General features: G+C 36.8%; 1 protein-coding gene and 1 long non-coding RNA gene across 2 annotated transcripts; both read left to right on the top strand.

Annotated features, from left to right (window-relative positions):
• The first annotated feature begins 7714 nt into the window (after positions 1-7714).
• Positions 7715-10283, top strand: LOC115982789 (probable E3 ubiquitin-protein ligase RHC1A). The gene is made up of 2 exons (XM_031105506.1): positions 7715-7978; positions 8920-10283. The coding sequence occupies exon 2, from the start codon at positions 8994-8996 to the stop codon at positions 9879-9881; it is 888 nt and encodes a 295-aa protein (XP_030961366.1). The 5' UTR covers positions 7715-7978; positions 8920-8993; the 3' UTR covers positions 9882-10283.
• Positions 10284-14665: 4382 nt separating this feature from the next.
• Positions 14666-16390, top strand: LOC115982808. The gene is made up of 4 exons (XR_004089738.1): positions 14666-14751; positions 15168-15868; positions 15959-16031; positions 16124-16390. It is a non-coding gene; the product is annotated as an uncharacterized LOC115982808 (long non-coding RNA).
• Positions 16391-16464: the final 74 nt, after the last annotated feature.

The raw sequence follows: 16464 nt of genomic DNA on the forward strand, positions 1-16464 counted from the left end.
CAATCTAATGTGCAAACATCTTGTTCATGAGCCTCTAATATGTTGTGCCCGTGTTCTTGAGGCCGAACGACATTACTTTGTAGCGAAAGAGGCCTTGGTTGGTGACGAATGAAGTCTTCTCCTAATCAGCTTCGTCCAGTTTTATCTGGTTATAGCTAGAAAAAGCATCCATGAAACTCAGCAACTGGTGTCGGGCTGTAGAGTCTACTAGGACGTCAACCCGCGGGAGAGGGTAGCTATCCTTGGGACACACCTTATTCAGGTTCGTAAAGTCTACATACATCCTCCACTTTCTATTAGCTTTCATGACCATCACCACGTTGGCCAGCCAGTCGGGATAGGAAACTTCTCTAATGAAGTCTGCATCTTGCAACTTGCAAACTTCTTCTGCTATGGCTCGATCTTGTTCTTGGGCAAACACTTTCCTTTTTTGGCGAATAGGGGGAAAAATGGGTGACACATTTAACCTGTGCACCATGACTAAAGGGTTGATTCCGAACATGTCTTCATGGCTTTAGGCAAAGATGTCCTGGTTTTCTTTTAGAAACGTGGTAAGTGCCTGACGGATTGGCGGACTAGCGAGAATGCCGATTCTAGTCATTCGCTCAGGCCTTGAGTTATTGAGGAGTATCTCTACCAATCCCTCGACGGGTTCTACAACCATCCATTGTTCCTCTATGCTCATGGTCTGTAAATGGTCATTCACTTCTAGCATCGCTATGTAGCACTCGCGTGTTGCCACTTGGTCTCCACGTATCTCTCCTACTTCGTACTCAGTGGGGAATTTGATTATCAAATGGTAGGTCGAAATCATGGCTTTCTACGAGTTAAGAGTAGGTCGACCCAAGATGGCATTATAGGCAGATAAGCAGTTGACAACAAGGAATGTAACATCCTTAGTGATCTGCTGAGGGTAATCACCAACTGTTACGGGCAATGTGACCACGCCGAAGGGATATACTCTTGTTCTTCCGAACCCCATGAGCAAAGCGTTGGTCGGAACTAGCCGTTCTCTCTCAATTCTCATTTGCTAGAATACTGGGTAGTAGAGGATGCCGATAGAGCTCCCGTTGTCAACTAAGGCTCGATGAATGTTTTAGTCCCCTACCCGTATGCTAACAATGAGCGCATCGTCGTATGGTTGGTGGAGACATCGAGCATCTTCCTCCGTGAACCCAATTATAAGGTTATCAATCCATGCCATCTTTGGGATGAAGCCCGTCAATTGGACATTCTGTACCATGCGTAGGTAGGTTTTGCGTGCCTTCCTGGATGAACTAGAAGCCGTGGTTCCCCCTACGATCATCCTTATTTCTCCTAGAGGGGCCTAGGACACTCGTTTTCCCTCTGGGCAATCTGCTCTTGTGGTGGGTCCTTCCTCTCCTTACTGACAAACTTTTATAGCTTTCCTTGTCTGACAAGAGCTTCTATTTGCTGCTTTAAGTCGTAGTAGTCAGATGTATCATGACCATGATCATGGTGAAAACGGCAGTACTTGTCTCTGGACCTCTTACTAGGATCTCCTTTCAGCTTGCTAGGAAATGTCAAGGCTCCTTCATCCTTGATCTGCATCAGGACTTGGTCGATCGGGGCAGCTAGTGGTGAAGCTTGTGAACCTCCCAGTGGGGGGTTTGGAGCGCCTGTCTTCCCGTCGGTCTTCAGTCCTAGCCAACTTCCGCCCCCTATCTTGTCGTGCGTCCTCTTGTCTTCCCTCTTCTTAGGCTTCTCTTCTCTAGCCAACAGTGCATGTTCCGCGTTCATGTACTTAGTAGCTCTGTAGAGTATATCCGACATGAATTTTGGGTCGTTCTTGTATAAGGAAAATAAAAACTTCCCCTTCTATAACCCATTGGTAAACGTTGCCACTAGTATCTTGTCGTCAGCTTCATCAATCAAAAGGGCCTCCTTGTTAAAGCGAGTTATGTAAGACCTTAACGTCTCATCCTCCCGTTATTTGATGTTCATCAAGCATGCAGTGGACTTCTTATACTTGTGCCGCCCGATAAAGTGCGAGGCAAATTGTGCGCTTAACTCCTTAAAAGCACTAATGGAGTTTAGCATCAGCCTGCTGAACCATACCCTTGCGAGACCCTTCGGCGTAATTGGAAAGGCTCGGCACATGATCTCATCTACCACACCTTGCAAGTGCATCAAGGTTTTGAAAGACTCCATGTGATCTAAGGGATCCTTAGATCTATCGTAAGCCTCTACTTGTGGCATATGGAACTTCGACGGAAGGGGAAATAAAGTGACGGATGCAATAAAGGGTGAATCCGTCCGATGTACCAATTCGTCGAGGTCACTAGACACCCGTCCCCTAAAAGCGTTCATCATGAAATCCATCCATTCTTTCATCATCTGCATCTCTGCGACCATGTATGGTGGAGCCGTATCTACGGCAGATGGATGGCTTGTATCCTGTCGCTCTTGTTTGCTTAGGGCATTGCTGCCTTCTAGCCCTTCTTAGTCCATTCTCTTAGCGCTAGTTCGTTCTTGGTCCTCCTCTTGAGTGTTAAGCCCTGCGTTCTTTTGGTGCAGTTGCTCCTCTAGGTCATGGTTTTGCTTGGTGAGGCATTCTATGGTCACGACAAAAGTCTAAACTTGTCTCTTGAGGGCGGTGGTACATGGTTCGTCTCCTTGATTATTTTTTGTGGTTGTTATCGAGCGAGTAAGTACCATGCAACTCTTTGTCTAGGAAGCGGTAGTATGGCTTACAAGTTGATTCTCCATAGACGGCGCCAACTGATGATGCCAAAAATCGTCAGTAAGCTACACAGTCCTCACATACCCAGGACAACACCTCTGCAAAAAAAAAAAAAAAAAAAAAAAAAAAAAAAAAAAAAAAAAAAGACCTTGCAGAGAGTATCGGTGTGATACCGGTCAAATACCCTCCGAAAGTTAAGTTAGAAAACTTTCACAACTCTAGAGTGCCAGAGCTGGGGTAAATTATGTGTACATTGGTTTATGAGAGCTTTGGAGTTTTTATAGCAGCATAGGGTTGACATCCGTTTCTTGGCATTAAGGACATTTCCTTGTAAGGAAGATTATCATTAATATGCGTATCTTGCGGGATCCTTTCCTTATAGGAATCCTTTTGATTAGGGTTAACCGTGGGGCATAAGATGTTTCCTTATATACTCGTGCGTGAAGGCCAAGCAAGGCCTTGCTAGACCCGTCAAAGGTTTCTTTATCTCCGTCAGCTTCCATCCGTCGGCTTCTTATCTCATCTAGGCGTTCTGGTTGATTTATACAGGTGTCTTTGATCTTAAGGTGGAGTCGTCAGCCTTGAGGTGGAGACGTCTATGTCTCTGAATGCATAAGGCTGACGAGTTTATTGGGACTGTTGACTTCATCTTACATGAACGAGTTTAACATCTTTTTACAATTACCCTTATCAAAATATATTGAAAAGTATCACTTGAATTATAATATAAGTTATAAGACTTAGAATAAGTCATTGTTTAAGAAATAAATTTTTTAATTATGGGAATTTAAGAAAAATATTTGTAAAATATGAACTAGCCCGCATTCAAACCTTCTCGTATAGGAATTTGATTCTTCTTCTATTCCGCTAAGCATAACTTGACCTCATGATGCTGACATCATTTTTTAAAAATTATTTATTATTTATACTGTATGTTTGACAAATCTTGGTACACCAGTTTCCATTGTTTTGTATTAAATTCTCGTGATATTACGGTGAAATGAGCTGAGAAATTCGCACCTCGCTAGTATTAGGTAGATTCCAAGTTGCGTGGTCGGCTAATAAAATCATTGTTTACCCCATTTGACTGTTATAAAATATACTATATAGTTTCGCATTTTAAAAAATTAAGAAAATAATTCTTCATAGTTCAGAAAATAAAAAATGTTAAAGTCGAATATGGTATTTTTTTTATTATAAAAAAAAAAAGTCAAAAGCCTTCAAATTTTCCCACCCAATTATTTATTAGTATTTTTTTTTTAACTTCACATTATTTGTCTAATAGATTCTTTCATTTCAAATGCAACGCAATATAATCTATTTAGTTTGCTAAAAGTCTTGTAATTCAATTAGTTGACAGCTCATTGTAAATCCATCAGAAGTATTCAAGGTTTATTTTTTCTTTTTCCTATCCTATGGGGTTGGTTTAATGGTTTCTATGGCTTCTTAATATCTATGAGATCCTGGATTTAAAACCTCTTACTAATATTTTGGGGTCACCTAACCTGGTGAAAGTAGGACGGGGGATTGCATACACTCGAGAGAATAATCAGATAATCAAAGAGGTCTGGATAATCTCATTTGTAAAAATTAAAAAATTTAAAAAAAAAAATCTCTTTCCCATTGTAATTATCAAATTACCAAAAAAGAAAATCTGTTTAATTTAATTTTAGAGAACATCATGTTTTGTCACCTTAAATATAGTTTCATTTTAATTTTGGTCTCAATTTTAAAAAAAAATTCTTCAATCATTTAAATTTTAAAAGCCAAAATGTATTATCACTCCATGGAGTTTGGGTTGATTTTTAGGATACTCCTTTTTTTCATATGCGTAAATATATATATATATATATATATATATATAATTATTATTGTAAAGAGACAGCTTCATGTACAAGGAACAAGAGGAAGTATAAAGTATTATAAAAGGATATAAATATAATTATGTACAAAAAGGAAAGAAAAAAAAAATCTATGAACTCTAAAATAGAGGTGTTATTAGTGAGACTCTTATACACGAGACTAATCAAGTAAAGAACCTATAAACATATCTAACAATCAAGTCCCTGTATTTTTCGCATGCTCAAACATACGTTAGTATGTTCCTTGTAGATTGCCCAGGAAAAAATTGCCAAATGCCCTTTTCGGGCAAAAATAGCAACTCTTTGCCCCCTTTCTCAAACTAATTAGGAAAATGCCCCTCTTTTGAAACTCGATTTGCAATAAATCGAATTAGGCCCTATAACGGCGTTTTTAAGGAGCCTATAGTGACGTTTTCAAGACCTATAGTGGCATTTTGTAACTCGACCTCTATGAAATCGAGTTATAGGTTAAAAAAAAAAAAAAATTGCCTGTAACTTGATTTCATGGAGGTCGAGTTACAAAATGCCACTATAGGTTCTTAAAACGTCACTATAGGTCCTTAAAAACGCTGTTATAGGGCTCCAGAAATTTTTTTTTTTTTTTAACTTGATTTATCTCAAATCGAGTTACAAAAGAAGGACATTTCCCTAATTAGTTTGAAAAATGGGACAAAACGCTGCTTAGTTTGGGAGAAAAGGGCATTTGCCCATTTTCTCCAGATTGCCCACATCAAACATAAATACAAATAGTTCCAAATTTTCGACAAATGCTTACTAACCCAATTCCTCCAACCAAACAAGAGGTCAATGACCGTCCTCAAATACACTCATTCAATCTCCAAAACTCAAATGCAATAGTGTAGTTTAGTCACTACCTCGGTACCTCCCCACTACACCGACACATACAACACTACCCTATTAATATATAATTTTGCTTAATGAGATTGTCACACATATAACCTTCCCCCATGCCAAACAAAAAAAAGAGACCTAGCATGGTGCCTTATCGCTCTAAATACTATGATAAGTGTAATGGACAAATCAATCCCTCGTTTATAGTTTTGCCTATTGTGTATATGAAGTTGCTCACGTGGTTTGCTTGTTAGGAAAGTATCTTAATAAAAGAATTTATAATAAGAAGGAAAATCATCACGTACAGATAACAGTTTCTCCCTTTGTAGGGAATTTCTATGAACAGTCTTACATATCTTGAGGGACAACCTCATTGTCATCGGAATATGAATGGATAAAAGTATGCACATAACCCCCTTAAAATTTAATTACCAAAATGTGGGGGGAGTGGATCAAGCACATGACTAGCTCAATCTTGAAAACTAGTTGTTACCCTTAAATCCCTTGGAAAGACATATTCCCCATCACAACTTGGCGAATTTGGATGGCTAGTAACAAGAAGGTAATGGAAGGACAAAATTTGGATCCTCCAAACGTTTTATGGAAAATCAAAACACTATCAATCGAGACTATCGAGTTGTACCATGCATTATGATAGAAAAAGGCAATGCCTAAGGATGGCTGCAAGTTCTTTGGATGGAATAAACCACCTTTGGATTTCTACAAACTCATCACCAATGGCTCAATATAAAGGAATTCAAGCCAAGCAAGTGTAGGAGGTCGAACAAGAGATATTAGGGGTCTTTGGGTAAGGAATTTCGCTAGATACATTGGATGCACAAACAAAGTCATAGGGGAATTTTGGCCTCTTAGAGACGGGCTCCAATTAGCCCATAGAATGCAAATTCGAAATATCATTTTAAAGTGGAAGCAAAATTAGTAGTAGATATTCTATTGCAGTATTCTAATGTAGATGACACATACCACCCTTGTAGTGCCTTAATTTCTTATTGTAAATCACTCATTTAAAATTTTGAGGCTCAGCAGCTCTAACACACTTTTCATTAAGAGAATTTTTGTGTATATCTTTTGGCGAAGGTAGAGGGAGTAGTTATAGGGAGTCTTTTAAATTGTTTTTAAATCCTCTTTCTTTTATTGTAAGCCAATTATTGGTTGATGCAAGGGGTGTTTATTATCCTAAAATCCATTGTTATAATTAAAGTACTTAATAATTTTTTTAATTAAAAAAAAAAGGAGAGATGTTTTTGTTATATGGATTGGAAGGAAGTAGGTTTGTGTTTTTAAAAAATTTGTACTACATGAAAAGTTTACAAAGCTTTATGGGAGCATATAAAGTAACACAAATACTTCCAAATAAATAATAAAGGCAATCTATGGACACGTAACACTAGATCTCACACACACAGTGTGTAGCACACTTAGCACTTAGACATGTAGCTCATACGAGTATGATGATGCGTGTGGTCAAGATTGGACGATAATTTTTATTTTATTGAAATAAGATGAGATAAACTAGATCATAACGCATGGAAATAATTTCTTAAAATAGAACAACTAACTTTTAAAAAGATAACTATTTTTGAAGGGTTAGGAATTAATATGAATGAACCCACCCACTTTCAAAACAACACCCAGACCACCATCGAAACCAAACCACCCACACCGTTGAAACCCATCCACCAGGACCACCACCATCATTGAAAACCATCACCATAGTCCACCACGTTACTCTCCACCAATCCATGCATGGGAGAGAGGGAGAACAATTTTTTTTTTTTTTTTTTAAATTTGGATTCACGATGAATAGTACTCAATGAGTCAATAACTTCAGCGAGGTATTGTTCATTTGCTACATTTTCCTTTTTTTAGTATTCTATCGAGCCAGTTGTAGATTATTTTTGGATTGGTTAACCAAAATTTTTTTTTGCTACTTTTAGTATTCCAAGCTTTTAGCAAGAAATATATGGATAAAAGATGGATAAAAGATAGTTCCCTTTTCCAAAAAAAAATTTTCGAAGAAAAAAAAAAAGGGAATATTGTTGGAATAAAAAGGAGAACCTTTTTCAACTTTAAAAGATAAAACATAAAAAACGGATTAAAGTATAGAAATGCATAGACCCCATATTTGAGGGATAATTCCCATCATTGAATTGAATTATATAAATATAGGGATTAAGATTTTTCCAAATGAGTAGGTGACAAAACACAAATGAAGCATTTAATAAGTTTAGTAAAATAATACGTATATTAAAAAAGAGTGGGCAAAGGCTAAAGGCAAAAAGGTTTCCAATCAACACACATACAATACAAGAATACAAAGAAAGACCATAAAAAATCTTAGAGGTCTTCTTCCTCTCGCACAGTCACCGCTCACACCTCACAGCCTGTAGACTTGGTCTCCTCTCTCTCTCTCTCTCTCTCTCTCTTACATTCTCTTGAAAAAGGGTTTCTGAAATTCCCAACCTTCGAATTCAATTCTTCTCCCTCTCCATGTTCTTCGTTCGTTTCTCCGTTGAGTCGTAGACCCTGTTCTCTCTCGGTACGTGCTTTTCAATCGTTTGTTTTGTTTCCGATTTGATTTTCGTTTTTTATTTCATTGTTGTGAAGATTAATCAGTTAATGGGTCTTGTTTATTTTGTTTGAATTTGAACTGTTGCTGTTGTTTTGTGGGTTTTACATAAATTGGGTGTTTATTTATTTATAATTTTTATCTTGCTTATGCTGGCTATTGAATTTCACTCAAGTGTTATTATTATTTTTTTTTTAACTTTTTTTTTTCCTTTATATAAGTGGGTTTTATGGATTTATCATATTTTATGTTTCAGTTCTGCTTCATATTTTTCCATGATTGCATTTTTTTTTTTGGGGGGTTCTGGTTGTCAATATATTTTATGCTTATGACTTTTGAGCACGTTGAATTTGGCTTTAATAACAATCAAAGCAATTGGATTTTTGCTATGTTATTGTTCTTGCCTTATTAGCAATAGTATGAGCAGAATTGAAATATTCAGCGGTGGTGTGTAGTGTTAGGGAGTTATGCAATTGTTCTTGCTTTGATTAATCAGTTTTAAGAGTTCTGTTTAGCTGTAAATATTTTATTTGGGTTGGAGATTTGTTGGCTTGTGTGGAGATGGAGTGACACACAGCCAGGTGCACACACGCACATATATATAAAAGTTGTGCAGGGTTTGGGAGAGGTGGCTGATAGGCAGTCTTACCCTCAAATTTTCGTTTGTTTGTTTGTTTTCGGAAGGTCTGATTCCCAGACTTTTTGAGAATAAATGGCAGAGTCTGATTTCCAGACTTGAACCTATAACATGCTGCGTTGGGTGTAAGGCACTTGCCATTGCACCAAGACCTGACCTCCACACACACACACACATATAATTGAGCTTTTAATTGGCTTATGTTTCTCATCAAAATTTTAGCAATTTTTAATTGTTACTAGGTTGTTGTTGATCTTCTATTGACTATTGCCAGGGTGCACAATAAGCAGGCAAATTAATACATTGTAATCCAAGGATTTTGGTATTACAATTCATTAGAAAGAAGATATGTCAAATGTTGGATACACACACTGGTGCTACCAATGCAGACAGCGCTTAAGGCTTGAGGGAGAAAGTGCTTGCCCTCACTGTGGTGAAGGCTTTTTTGAAGAACTCAGTGAGATATCAGAAGATGTCCTATCCAATTCAGAAGATGATTCTACTCATCCAATACCCGATCTATTTGAACTCATGTACACATTGATGAGGCAGAGGAGTCCTGACCCAAGATGGGAACTTATGGATGTTGTTAATGGCTTTTTGACCCAGAGTAGAATGGCCGGAGGAAACACTAGTATCGATGTTAGGGGGAGAAATGGTTTGCTTCCTGAACAGGGTTGGAACGCTTTTGGTTCTGGTCAATATGTTGTATTGAATCGCATTCCCAGTCCATCCTCTAATGGCAGTCCAGGAAGTGGACCTGGGCGAGCTGATTTTGATGACTACTTTATGGGCCCTGGATTTGAAGCATTCATCGAACATCTTTCTATGAATGATCGACGGGGTCCACCTCCAGCATCTCGTTCTTCAATTGATGCGATGCCCACTATTAGGATTACACAAGCACATATGCACACTGACTCACACTGTCCTGTCTGTAAGGAAAAATTTGAGTTGGGCTCTGAAGCAAGGCAGATGCCATGTAACCATATTTATCACACTGATTGTATTGTTCCTTGGTTGGTTCAGCACAACTCATGCCCTGTTTGCCGCCTTGAGCTGCCTCCTCAAGGGAATGATAGTACTCGTGGTAGTCGGAGTAGGGGCACAGGGAACAATGTCAGCAGCAGCAGCAGCAGCAGCAGCAGCAGTAGTAGCAGTGACTATGGTGGCTCTGGTAGTCGGCAGAATCAGGGAAGGAGGAATGCATGGGCAAATTTTTGGCCGTTCCACTAATCAAAGTCAAATGCTCATATGATGCTGAAGTAGAGGAAGCACGCCTCAGCCACTCATCAACAGAATAATGAGAAGAGTTATCCTGATTGGCCTTCTGATTGGTTGGCTTTCCTTGTCAAGTGTGCTTGGTTACCAATTAAAGGTAGTGAAATGAAGTGGGTGAAGCAGAACTGGTTTTGGAGAGTGGTTTATTTCAAACTTTAATGTATGGTTGAAAGGTAGCTGGAGGTCAATAGGAGTTTGATTAATTCACACTTCTGTATATGATACTGTGCTAGGTGGAGTGGAACTGGTTTTAATAGTTTAATATATTATTGTAAAGAAATTACAAATTCAGTAGTACTTTTTTGCATCTTATTTATGCCAAGTGAGTTAGTGCTTCTCAGCTTCTCCTTTAAAGAACATGGTGTGTTCATGGTTTCCTTGCATTAGTAAGTCAGCTTTATTTCTCTTTCCTTGCCTTTATTATCTATAGCTTGCTGCAAATAGTCAGATCATAAAAAAAATTTACATGAATTGTATGTTGATTTCTTGAGTTGTGCCACTACAGTACTGTACTTAGTTTTTTAAAATAAAATTTCTTACGTTACTTGTAAAAAAAAAATGAATTGTATGTTGATGATATGATGTTGGTCTTGAAATCTACTTGCCTCCTTGCACTATTGCATCCCCAACCAAGACCACTGCTGTCACTACATCACCACCGTTGCTACTGATCATGCATAAGTATCGCCTGATTTGTGTGTATCCATAATTTGCCAACAATGTAAGATGAAAGTCTACCTCCTTGGAAGCCTTTATGCTTGTCATACTTATTCATGGTTTTCCTCTTTAAAAAAGAAAAATTATGCTCCTGCTTTTTTCCATCCTATACTCCGTGTGTTTTTGATGAGCTACCCTCTTTTATGATTTTTTCTATATTTTTTATGTGACATCCAGATAGCATAGTGCCTAGTCTCATGGGTATGTTGTCTTCAACCTTGCCCATTCCACCATTGGTGTGGATGCAGCTTGATGTATTTTCAACTTTTACTGTTGGTACTGGTCATAACCTTATAGATAAGCCCTAGGGTAAACTGGTTGGGGCTTTTGTGCTTGGATGCATTGAAACAAATTTGAATGCATGATTAGGGATAAAGGAGTTGGAATGTAATGCAGAATAGTTTTAGATTTTTCTGATGAACTCTAGCTTGATTGGCACCTCCTTGTCCTTTGACAAAGAGGTTAAGATAGAGGTACATGGTCGCATTTTGGTTTGGGCCCTTTGGGGTACCCTTGAATTTCAAGCCTCCAAAGAAAAGGTATACAGTCAGGGGGTGCAGGATGGGTGGAGTGTCGATTAAAACTCAGAATTGACATAGGGTCAAGCCGACTTGTCTTTAACCCATCCTCGGATCCACCACAATGGCTGAACAGAGTTCTATATATGTGATGTGACTAGAGGCTTTATTAATGGGTTGCCAAGATTGTAGGATCCCAAGTCGAATGCTATCCTAAGAAAGGAAAATCAGGTTTTGAGTATAGAAGTAGAAACTTGATCCTTCCGGCTTATCGTGATTTAAACGCTCTGAAGCTACTGGGATTCTTCATGGTCCCCAAAATCCAAATGTTGCTTCCCTTCTTGGGGCTACTTCTTTTATTAAAACAGAACAATCAATAACGAACAATTTACATACCTTACTATAATTGTCTACTATCCCAAGTGTTGTTTACTAGGCAAGCAACATATATACATCTTTTCTGTGAAGGAAACATTAATTGATTCGTGGGGTTGGAAATGTATTCTTTATTGCAGAAATTCAATGTTAACTGAAACCAAGTGGTGTTTATGGGATGTTAAGCATATTAGTTTAAACCATCTTGCTTGTTAAGTTTATTGATGGAGACAGATGGACTTAGAAGGCAGATCTTGTTAATAAGCTGTACCATTTTAAGTACATGTTGGTTTGGCCTAATTCCAAATCAGGTCAATCTGTTGTAAGTAGAGGTTATCATCTGCAAAGAAGACAACTTGCTGAGGAGCATGGTAGGTCTAAAGGTCTTGTGTTTTCTCAAATTTTTTTTTTTTTTTTTTTTTTTTTGGGATCATATTGTGGAAATTGAAAGTACCATTTAAATGTTTATTATTTTTGTAGATAAATTTTTTTTAATGCCTTACCTGTTAAAGCAGAGTTACATGAAAGGAGAATAGCAATTGCTACTGTAGTTTGTGTGGTGAGGATAAGGAGACTATTGACCATCCTTTTTAGTTATGTCCTATTGCAAGAGCTGTGTGGTTTACCTCTGAAATTGGTATGAGAACAGATCGTCATAGCCTTATTCCATAGGTTTTTGGATTGTATATGGATTAATGAATTTTATGAGAGAGGGGTTGCCAGTACTGACTTTATTTATGTAGTTGCTGACATTTTATGGACATTTTTTTAAGTAACTTTTGAAGGGTGGGAAACTTCAACTGTTTATGTTGGAGTGTTGTGAACTAAGATGTAAATTAATAGTGTAGTCAATTTGAGATGACCAATCTCCTGAATTTGAGAGAGGTAATAGACTTTTGTGTTAATTTTCTACGTAATTCTCATTAATGCATTTAGCATACTTTTTTTTTTTTTTTTTTTGAGAAGATGAGATAACCTCATCAACAAATCCTAAAACATAGGAACTAATCCTATCTAAAACATAGAAATCAATTTGAATACAAGCAAATAACACTACTAATCTACCCAAATCCTAAAACATAGGAACTAATCCTATCCTAAAACATAGGAATCAATTTGAATACAAGCAAATAACACTACCAATCTAGGACTACCTTATTTAGATAAGATCTATCACTAAGCCTAAATTAAATACTTCTAATTCAAATACAATTTATCTAGCACATCATGTTGGGTCATAACTCATAACAAAGTCCCTATATGGCTATAACTATAGAGAAGCATTATAGGATGACAGGAACGTAACTCTCACTGAGCAAAGGGAAGGTAGACTAATTTTGGCACTTGTATGACAGGTAATTTGCTTGTTCTACTTCGGTCCTTCTTGTTGCTTTGTCACATGTCAAATTTTGATTGGCTTATCTTTTAGTTGTAGACCTAGGTTCTAATTGGGAAAATAGAGTCACAATGGAAACTAGTTTTGTCATTTTTCTGAATGTGATGTACAAAAGCTATTTGTGTCGAAATTAATGAAAATTGAGGTTAAGTAAGATGATTTAATGCTAGAGCTTGTTGGGCTTTATAGTAATGCAAAAGTATCATTAAAAAAACCTTCCAGTAGAAGTGAGGTGGTATTACATGTACGATGTATCCACCCTCTCACATGGGGTGAGTCTCACAAATAAGAATGTGAATACATGTATCGAATACATTATAAATTTTCTCTTAGTAGAAGGTGAAGAGATTCTAGGAAGTGGGTTATGACAAAATTGGAGCTTTTGAGTAGTTGGATTTGTGGGAAAACGAGCTAATCTAGTTTTATACCGATCAAGGGAATTTGGTTGATTTTTAGTCTTACGCGTTCTTGGCTTATTCAAAAGAAGAAATCCTCCAAACCACAACTCTTAAATTTTACCATGGCCTTGTTATGTGGATTTGGACCATATTTGGAGAGGATAAAAATTATATCATGGGCTTGAGGCCCGCCCATTCAACAAGAACCTCCAGACGATCTTTGTCAATTCTATGGCTGGGCCAGTCACTCTAAAAAGCCCATCTCGTTTGGTGTGATGAAAATTGGGCTTTTAACTGCACTTTGGACTCAAGGCTTGTGGATTGTGGTGGTGTTTTCTTTCTTGACCCAAATATTTTGTGCTTGTTGAAAAATTGGCCATGAACCCTTGGTTGCATGCACAGTGGTAAAGTCGGGTAATTTTATGGTCACACCATTTTAGCAATTGTGACTAATTACTTGTTAATTTCATATAAACCTACCATTTTTTCTTTATTACTTACATCTTGTCATATTAGAGTTGTGGCAAAGTTGTAACACAAGAGGTTGTGGTCCTAGATTTTTTTTTTTTTTTAAACTATAAATTATATGACTAACTGGCTAAGCTTCAACAATGCTACAAATTAAAACAATAACAAATTTCACAACTTTTTTCACATGTTATAGACGATAAATTATGATCAGTGCAACATCACTTTCACATAAAATCATCATTAACATTACTTTAACTAGACATCAATTAAAACCTCCCGACTCGGTTACTCCTATTATGAAAAAAAGAAAATTTGTGAAATTTGTTGTGTGGTGGACTTATTGAAAGCACAATAGTTATAACTTTAGATCTAGCTCGCTTTTGTTGAAGGGCTATAAATGAAATTCTATGAAGCCTTTAGACATACGATCCTAACTCCCAATTAATTATAAGCTTAGTAAAATATGAGTTTATTTTTCAAGCTCATAAATCAGTCAAAATTTAGCTTCTTTTTTATCGAACTCCACTGTTCACAAGCCTATTTATGAACACATTTTTTTACTTAGGCTCAACTCGTTTATTAAACAAGCCAAAAATTAAAGTTCAAGTTTAACTCATTTATAAGCAAACAAACATGAACGAACCTTTTACCGAACCAGCCTAAACTATTTATGAACAACTTAGTATATTTACAACCCTAGCTATTGGCACAAAAATACCGAAATAGCCCCGTGACTGAAAAGGACCATTATACCCCTAAAAGAATTCAAACCCCCGCCAATTTTTCCCTCTCATCATCTCATATTGTCAAATGTCAAGACTCAAATCGCAGTTCCATTTCTTTTCTCTCTCTCTCCCCCCCCACATTCAATTTCAAGTTTTCAACCCGATTGATGCTGCTGCCTAGCCTAGCCTATCGACGAAACAGTCAATCGCCCCACTAACTATCCGGTAGTTTTCTCTCTCATTTCCCTTTACAAATTTCTCTCTCTGTAAATACTCTAATCTTTCTGAAATGGCTTATTTCATTCTTTTTTGTTTTGTAAAACGTTGGACTTTTGGTCATCCACACTGTACAGTTTTAGAAATATTCCAGGTTCTTTTAAAACTTTTCCAAATAAGTAAATTTTAAATGCCAAATGCCTCATCAATTCTTACTTCTTAGCTTAGTGTTTATTTCAAATTTTCAATGCTTCTCACAATGTATTTTGTTAACATATTATTTTTATATTCTGAAGATGTAATTTTCTGATTTTGAAAATAATATGTTATATTCTTTGGTGCCCATTTGTGTGATTTTCTTTTTTTAGTTGATTATATGTTTTCTACAAACTAATGTATGAAATTGCTAAACTTTTTCCATGCAGGGCTTGGTTCATACTTTTGGTTATATCTCTTTTCTTTTGAAGTTTTGAGAGAATTTTGTAAATATCTGGTTACTGATTGAGTTATCTGAAGAAAAAAAGAAGATATTTTGATAATGGGTGCAAAACCCATTTGAGTGTGCGTGTGTTCATAGTTGAGGACTGGCAGTTTATGATTGTTTATGCAAATTGCAATACTCTTTTTTCATTATTTGGTGTTAGAGTATTGTAATGGATTTGTCAAGATATGTACTTGATGTGGTTGGGGACAAAGATGAACTAGAAAATAATGAGAATGGAATTTCGAGAAATGTACTTGATGTGGCTAAGGACAATGAGGAATTTGCTTGTGCATTGCGCATGAGTGAGTTATGTTGTTTGGGGCACGATCTTATTGTGAAAGCTTCATTGACTGATTATACGACCAAAATTGTTATGAATAGTTTTCGTGGGAGCTTGACAAGATGATGTCGGCTATGAATAGTGCAAAAGATGTTGGCAAAGAATGTCGTCAAGAAGATCTTGTGAATGATGATAGTTTGCAACCATGTTTAGTTGGTGATAAACCATTTATTGATCGGTCACTTGTGAGAAAGAAAGGGATAGCCAATGCTAGAATAAAAAATAAGCTGAAAAAGAGGAAAGGAAAGAAGTCAAAGGTGCAGCCACTTCTCAAGTTCTACAACCTAGTTCAATGGTGAATGGTAAGTTCAATTCTATTATTTGAAATATTTTTTTTTTCTTACTTTTACCTGTTGATTTTAACCCTTTGATTCTGTTCCTTTTTTTCCTAGGAGATGCTCAAACATCATTTTTTCCACCTGAGGTGTCTTGTGATTATCCCATGGCTCTACCCAATTGGATCAAGTACTTTCTAATTTCTATAGCTTAAAACTTTAACATGTGCTTTTATTTATTACTTTTTATAAGATTATGATATATAGCATATAATTATGTAGGACTATGCCACATCAAAGGATGATACAAACTTTTGAAGTATTTTGGACGGTTTTTGCTAAAGCATATTGGACCAACTTTTGGATAGTGTGATGCACAGTTGTTAGGACAACTTGGACAATTGTTTGCACAACTTGTAGTAGCTTTTTGGACAGTTTCTGTATTGGGAAGCTACTTAAACGTGTTGCTTTCTATGTGACATGTTACTAGGATTATGAAAATATGTTTTAAGTCTTATTTTCTATGTAATTGCTTGGAAGTCTTGTTTGTGTGTGTGTGTTTCTTTTTTTAAGTCTTGTTATGCACTCTCAGTAACACTAAATGCAGCATCTAAAAGCCTTAC

This window comes from Quercus lobata, chromosome 1 (assembly GCF_001633185.2).
Source record: "Quercus lobata isolate SW786 chromosome 1, ValleyOak3.0 Primary Assembly, whole genome shotgun sequence".
In the NCBI taxonomy this organism is placed as follows: domain Eukaryota; kingdom Viridiplantae; phylum Streptophyta; class Magnoliopsida; order Fagales; family Fagaceae; genus Quercus; species Quercus lobata.

Coding starts and splice junctions, on each gene's coding strand:
- LOC115982789 (XM_031105506.1), top strand. CDS start 8,994: ATGTCAAATGTTGGATACACACACTGGTGCTACCAATGCAGACAGCGC.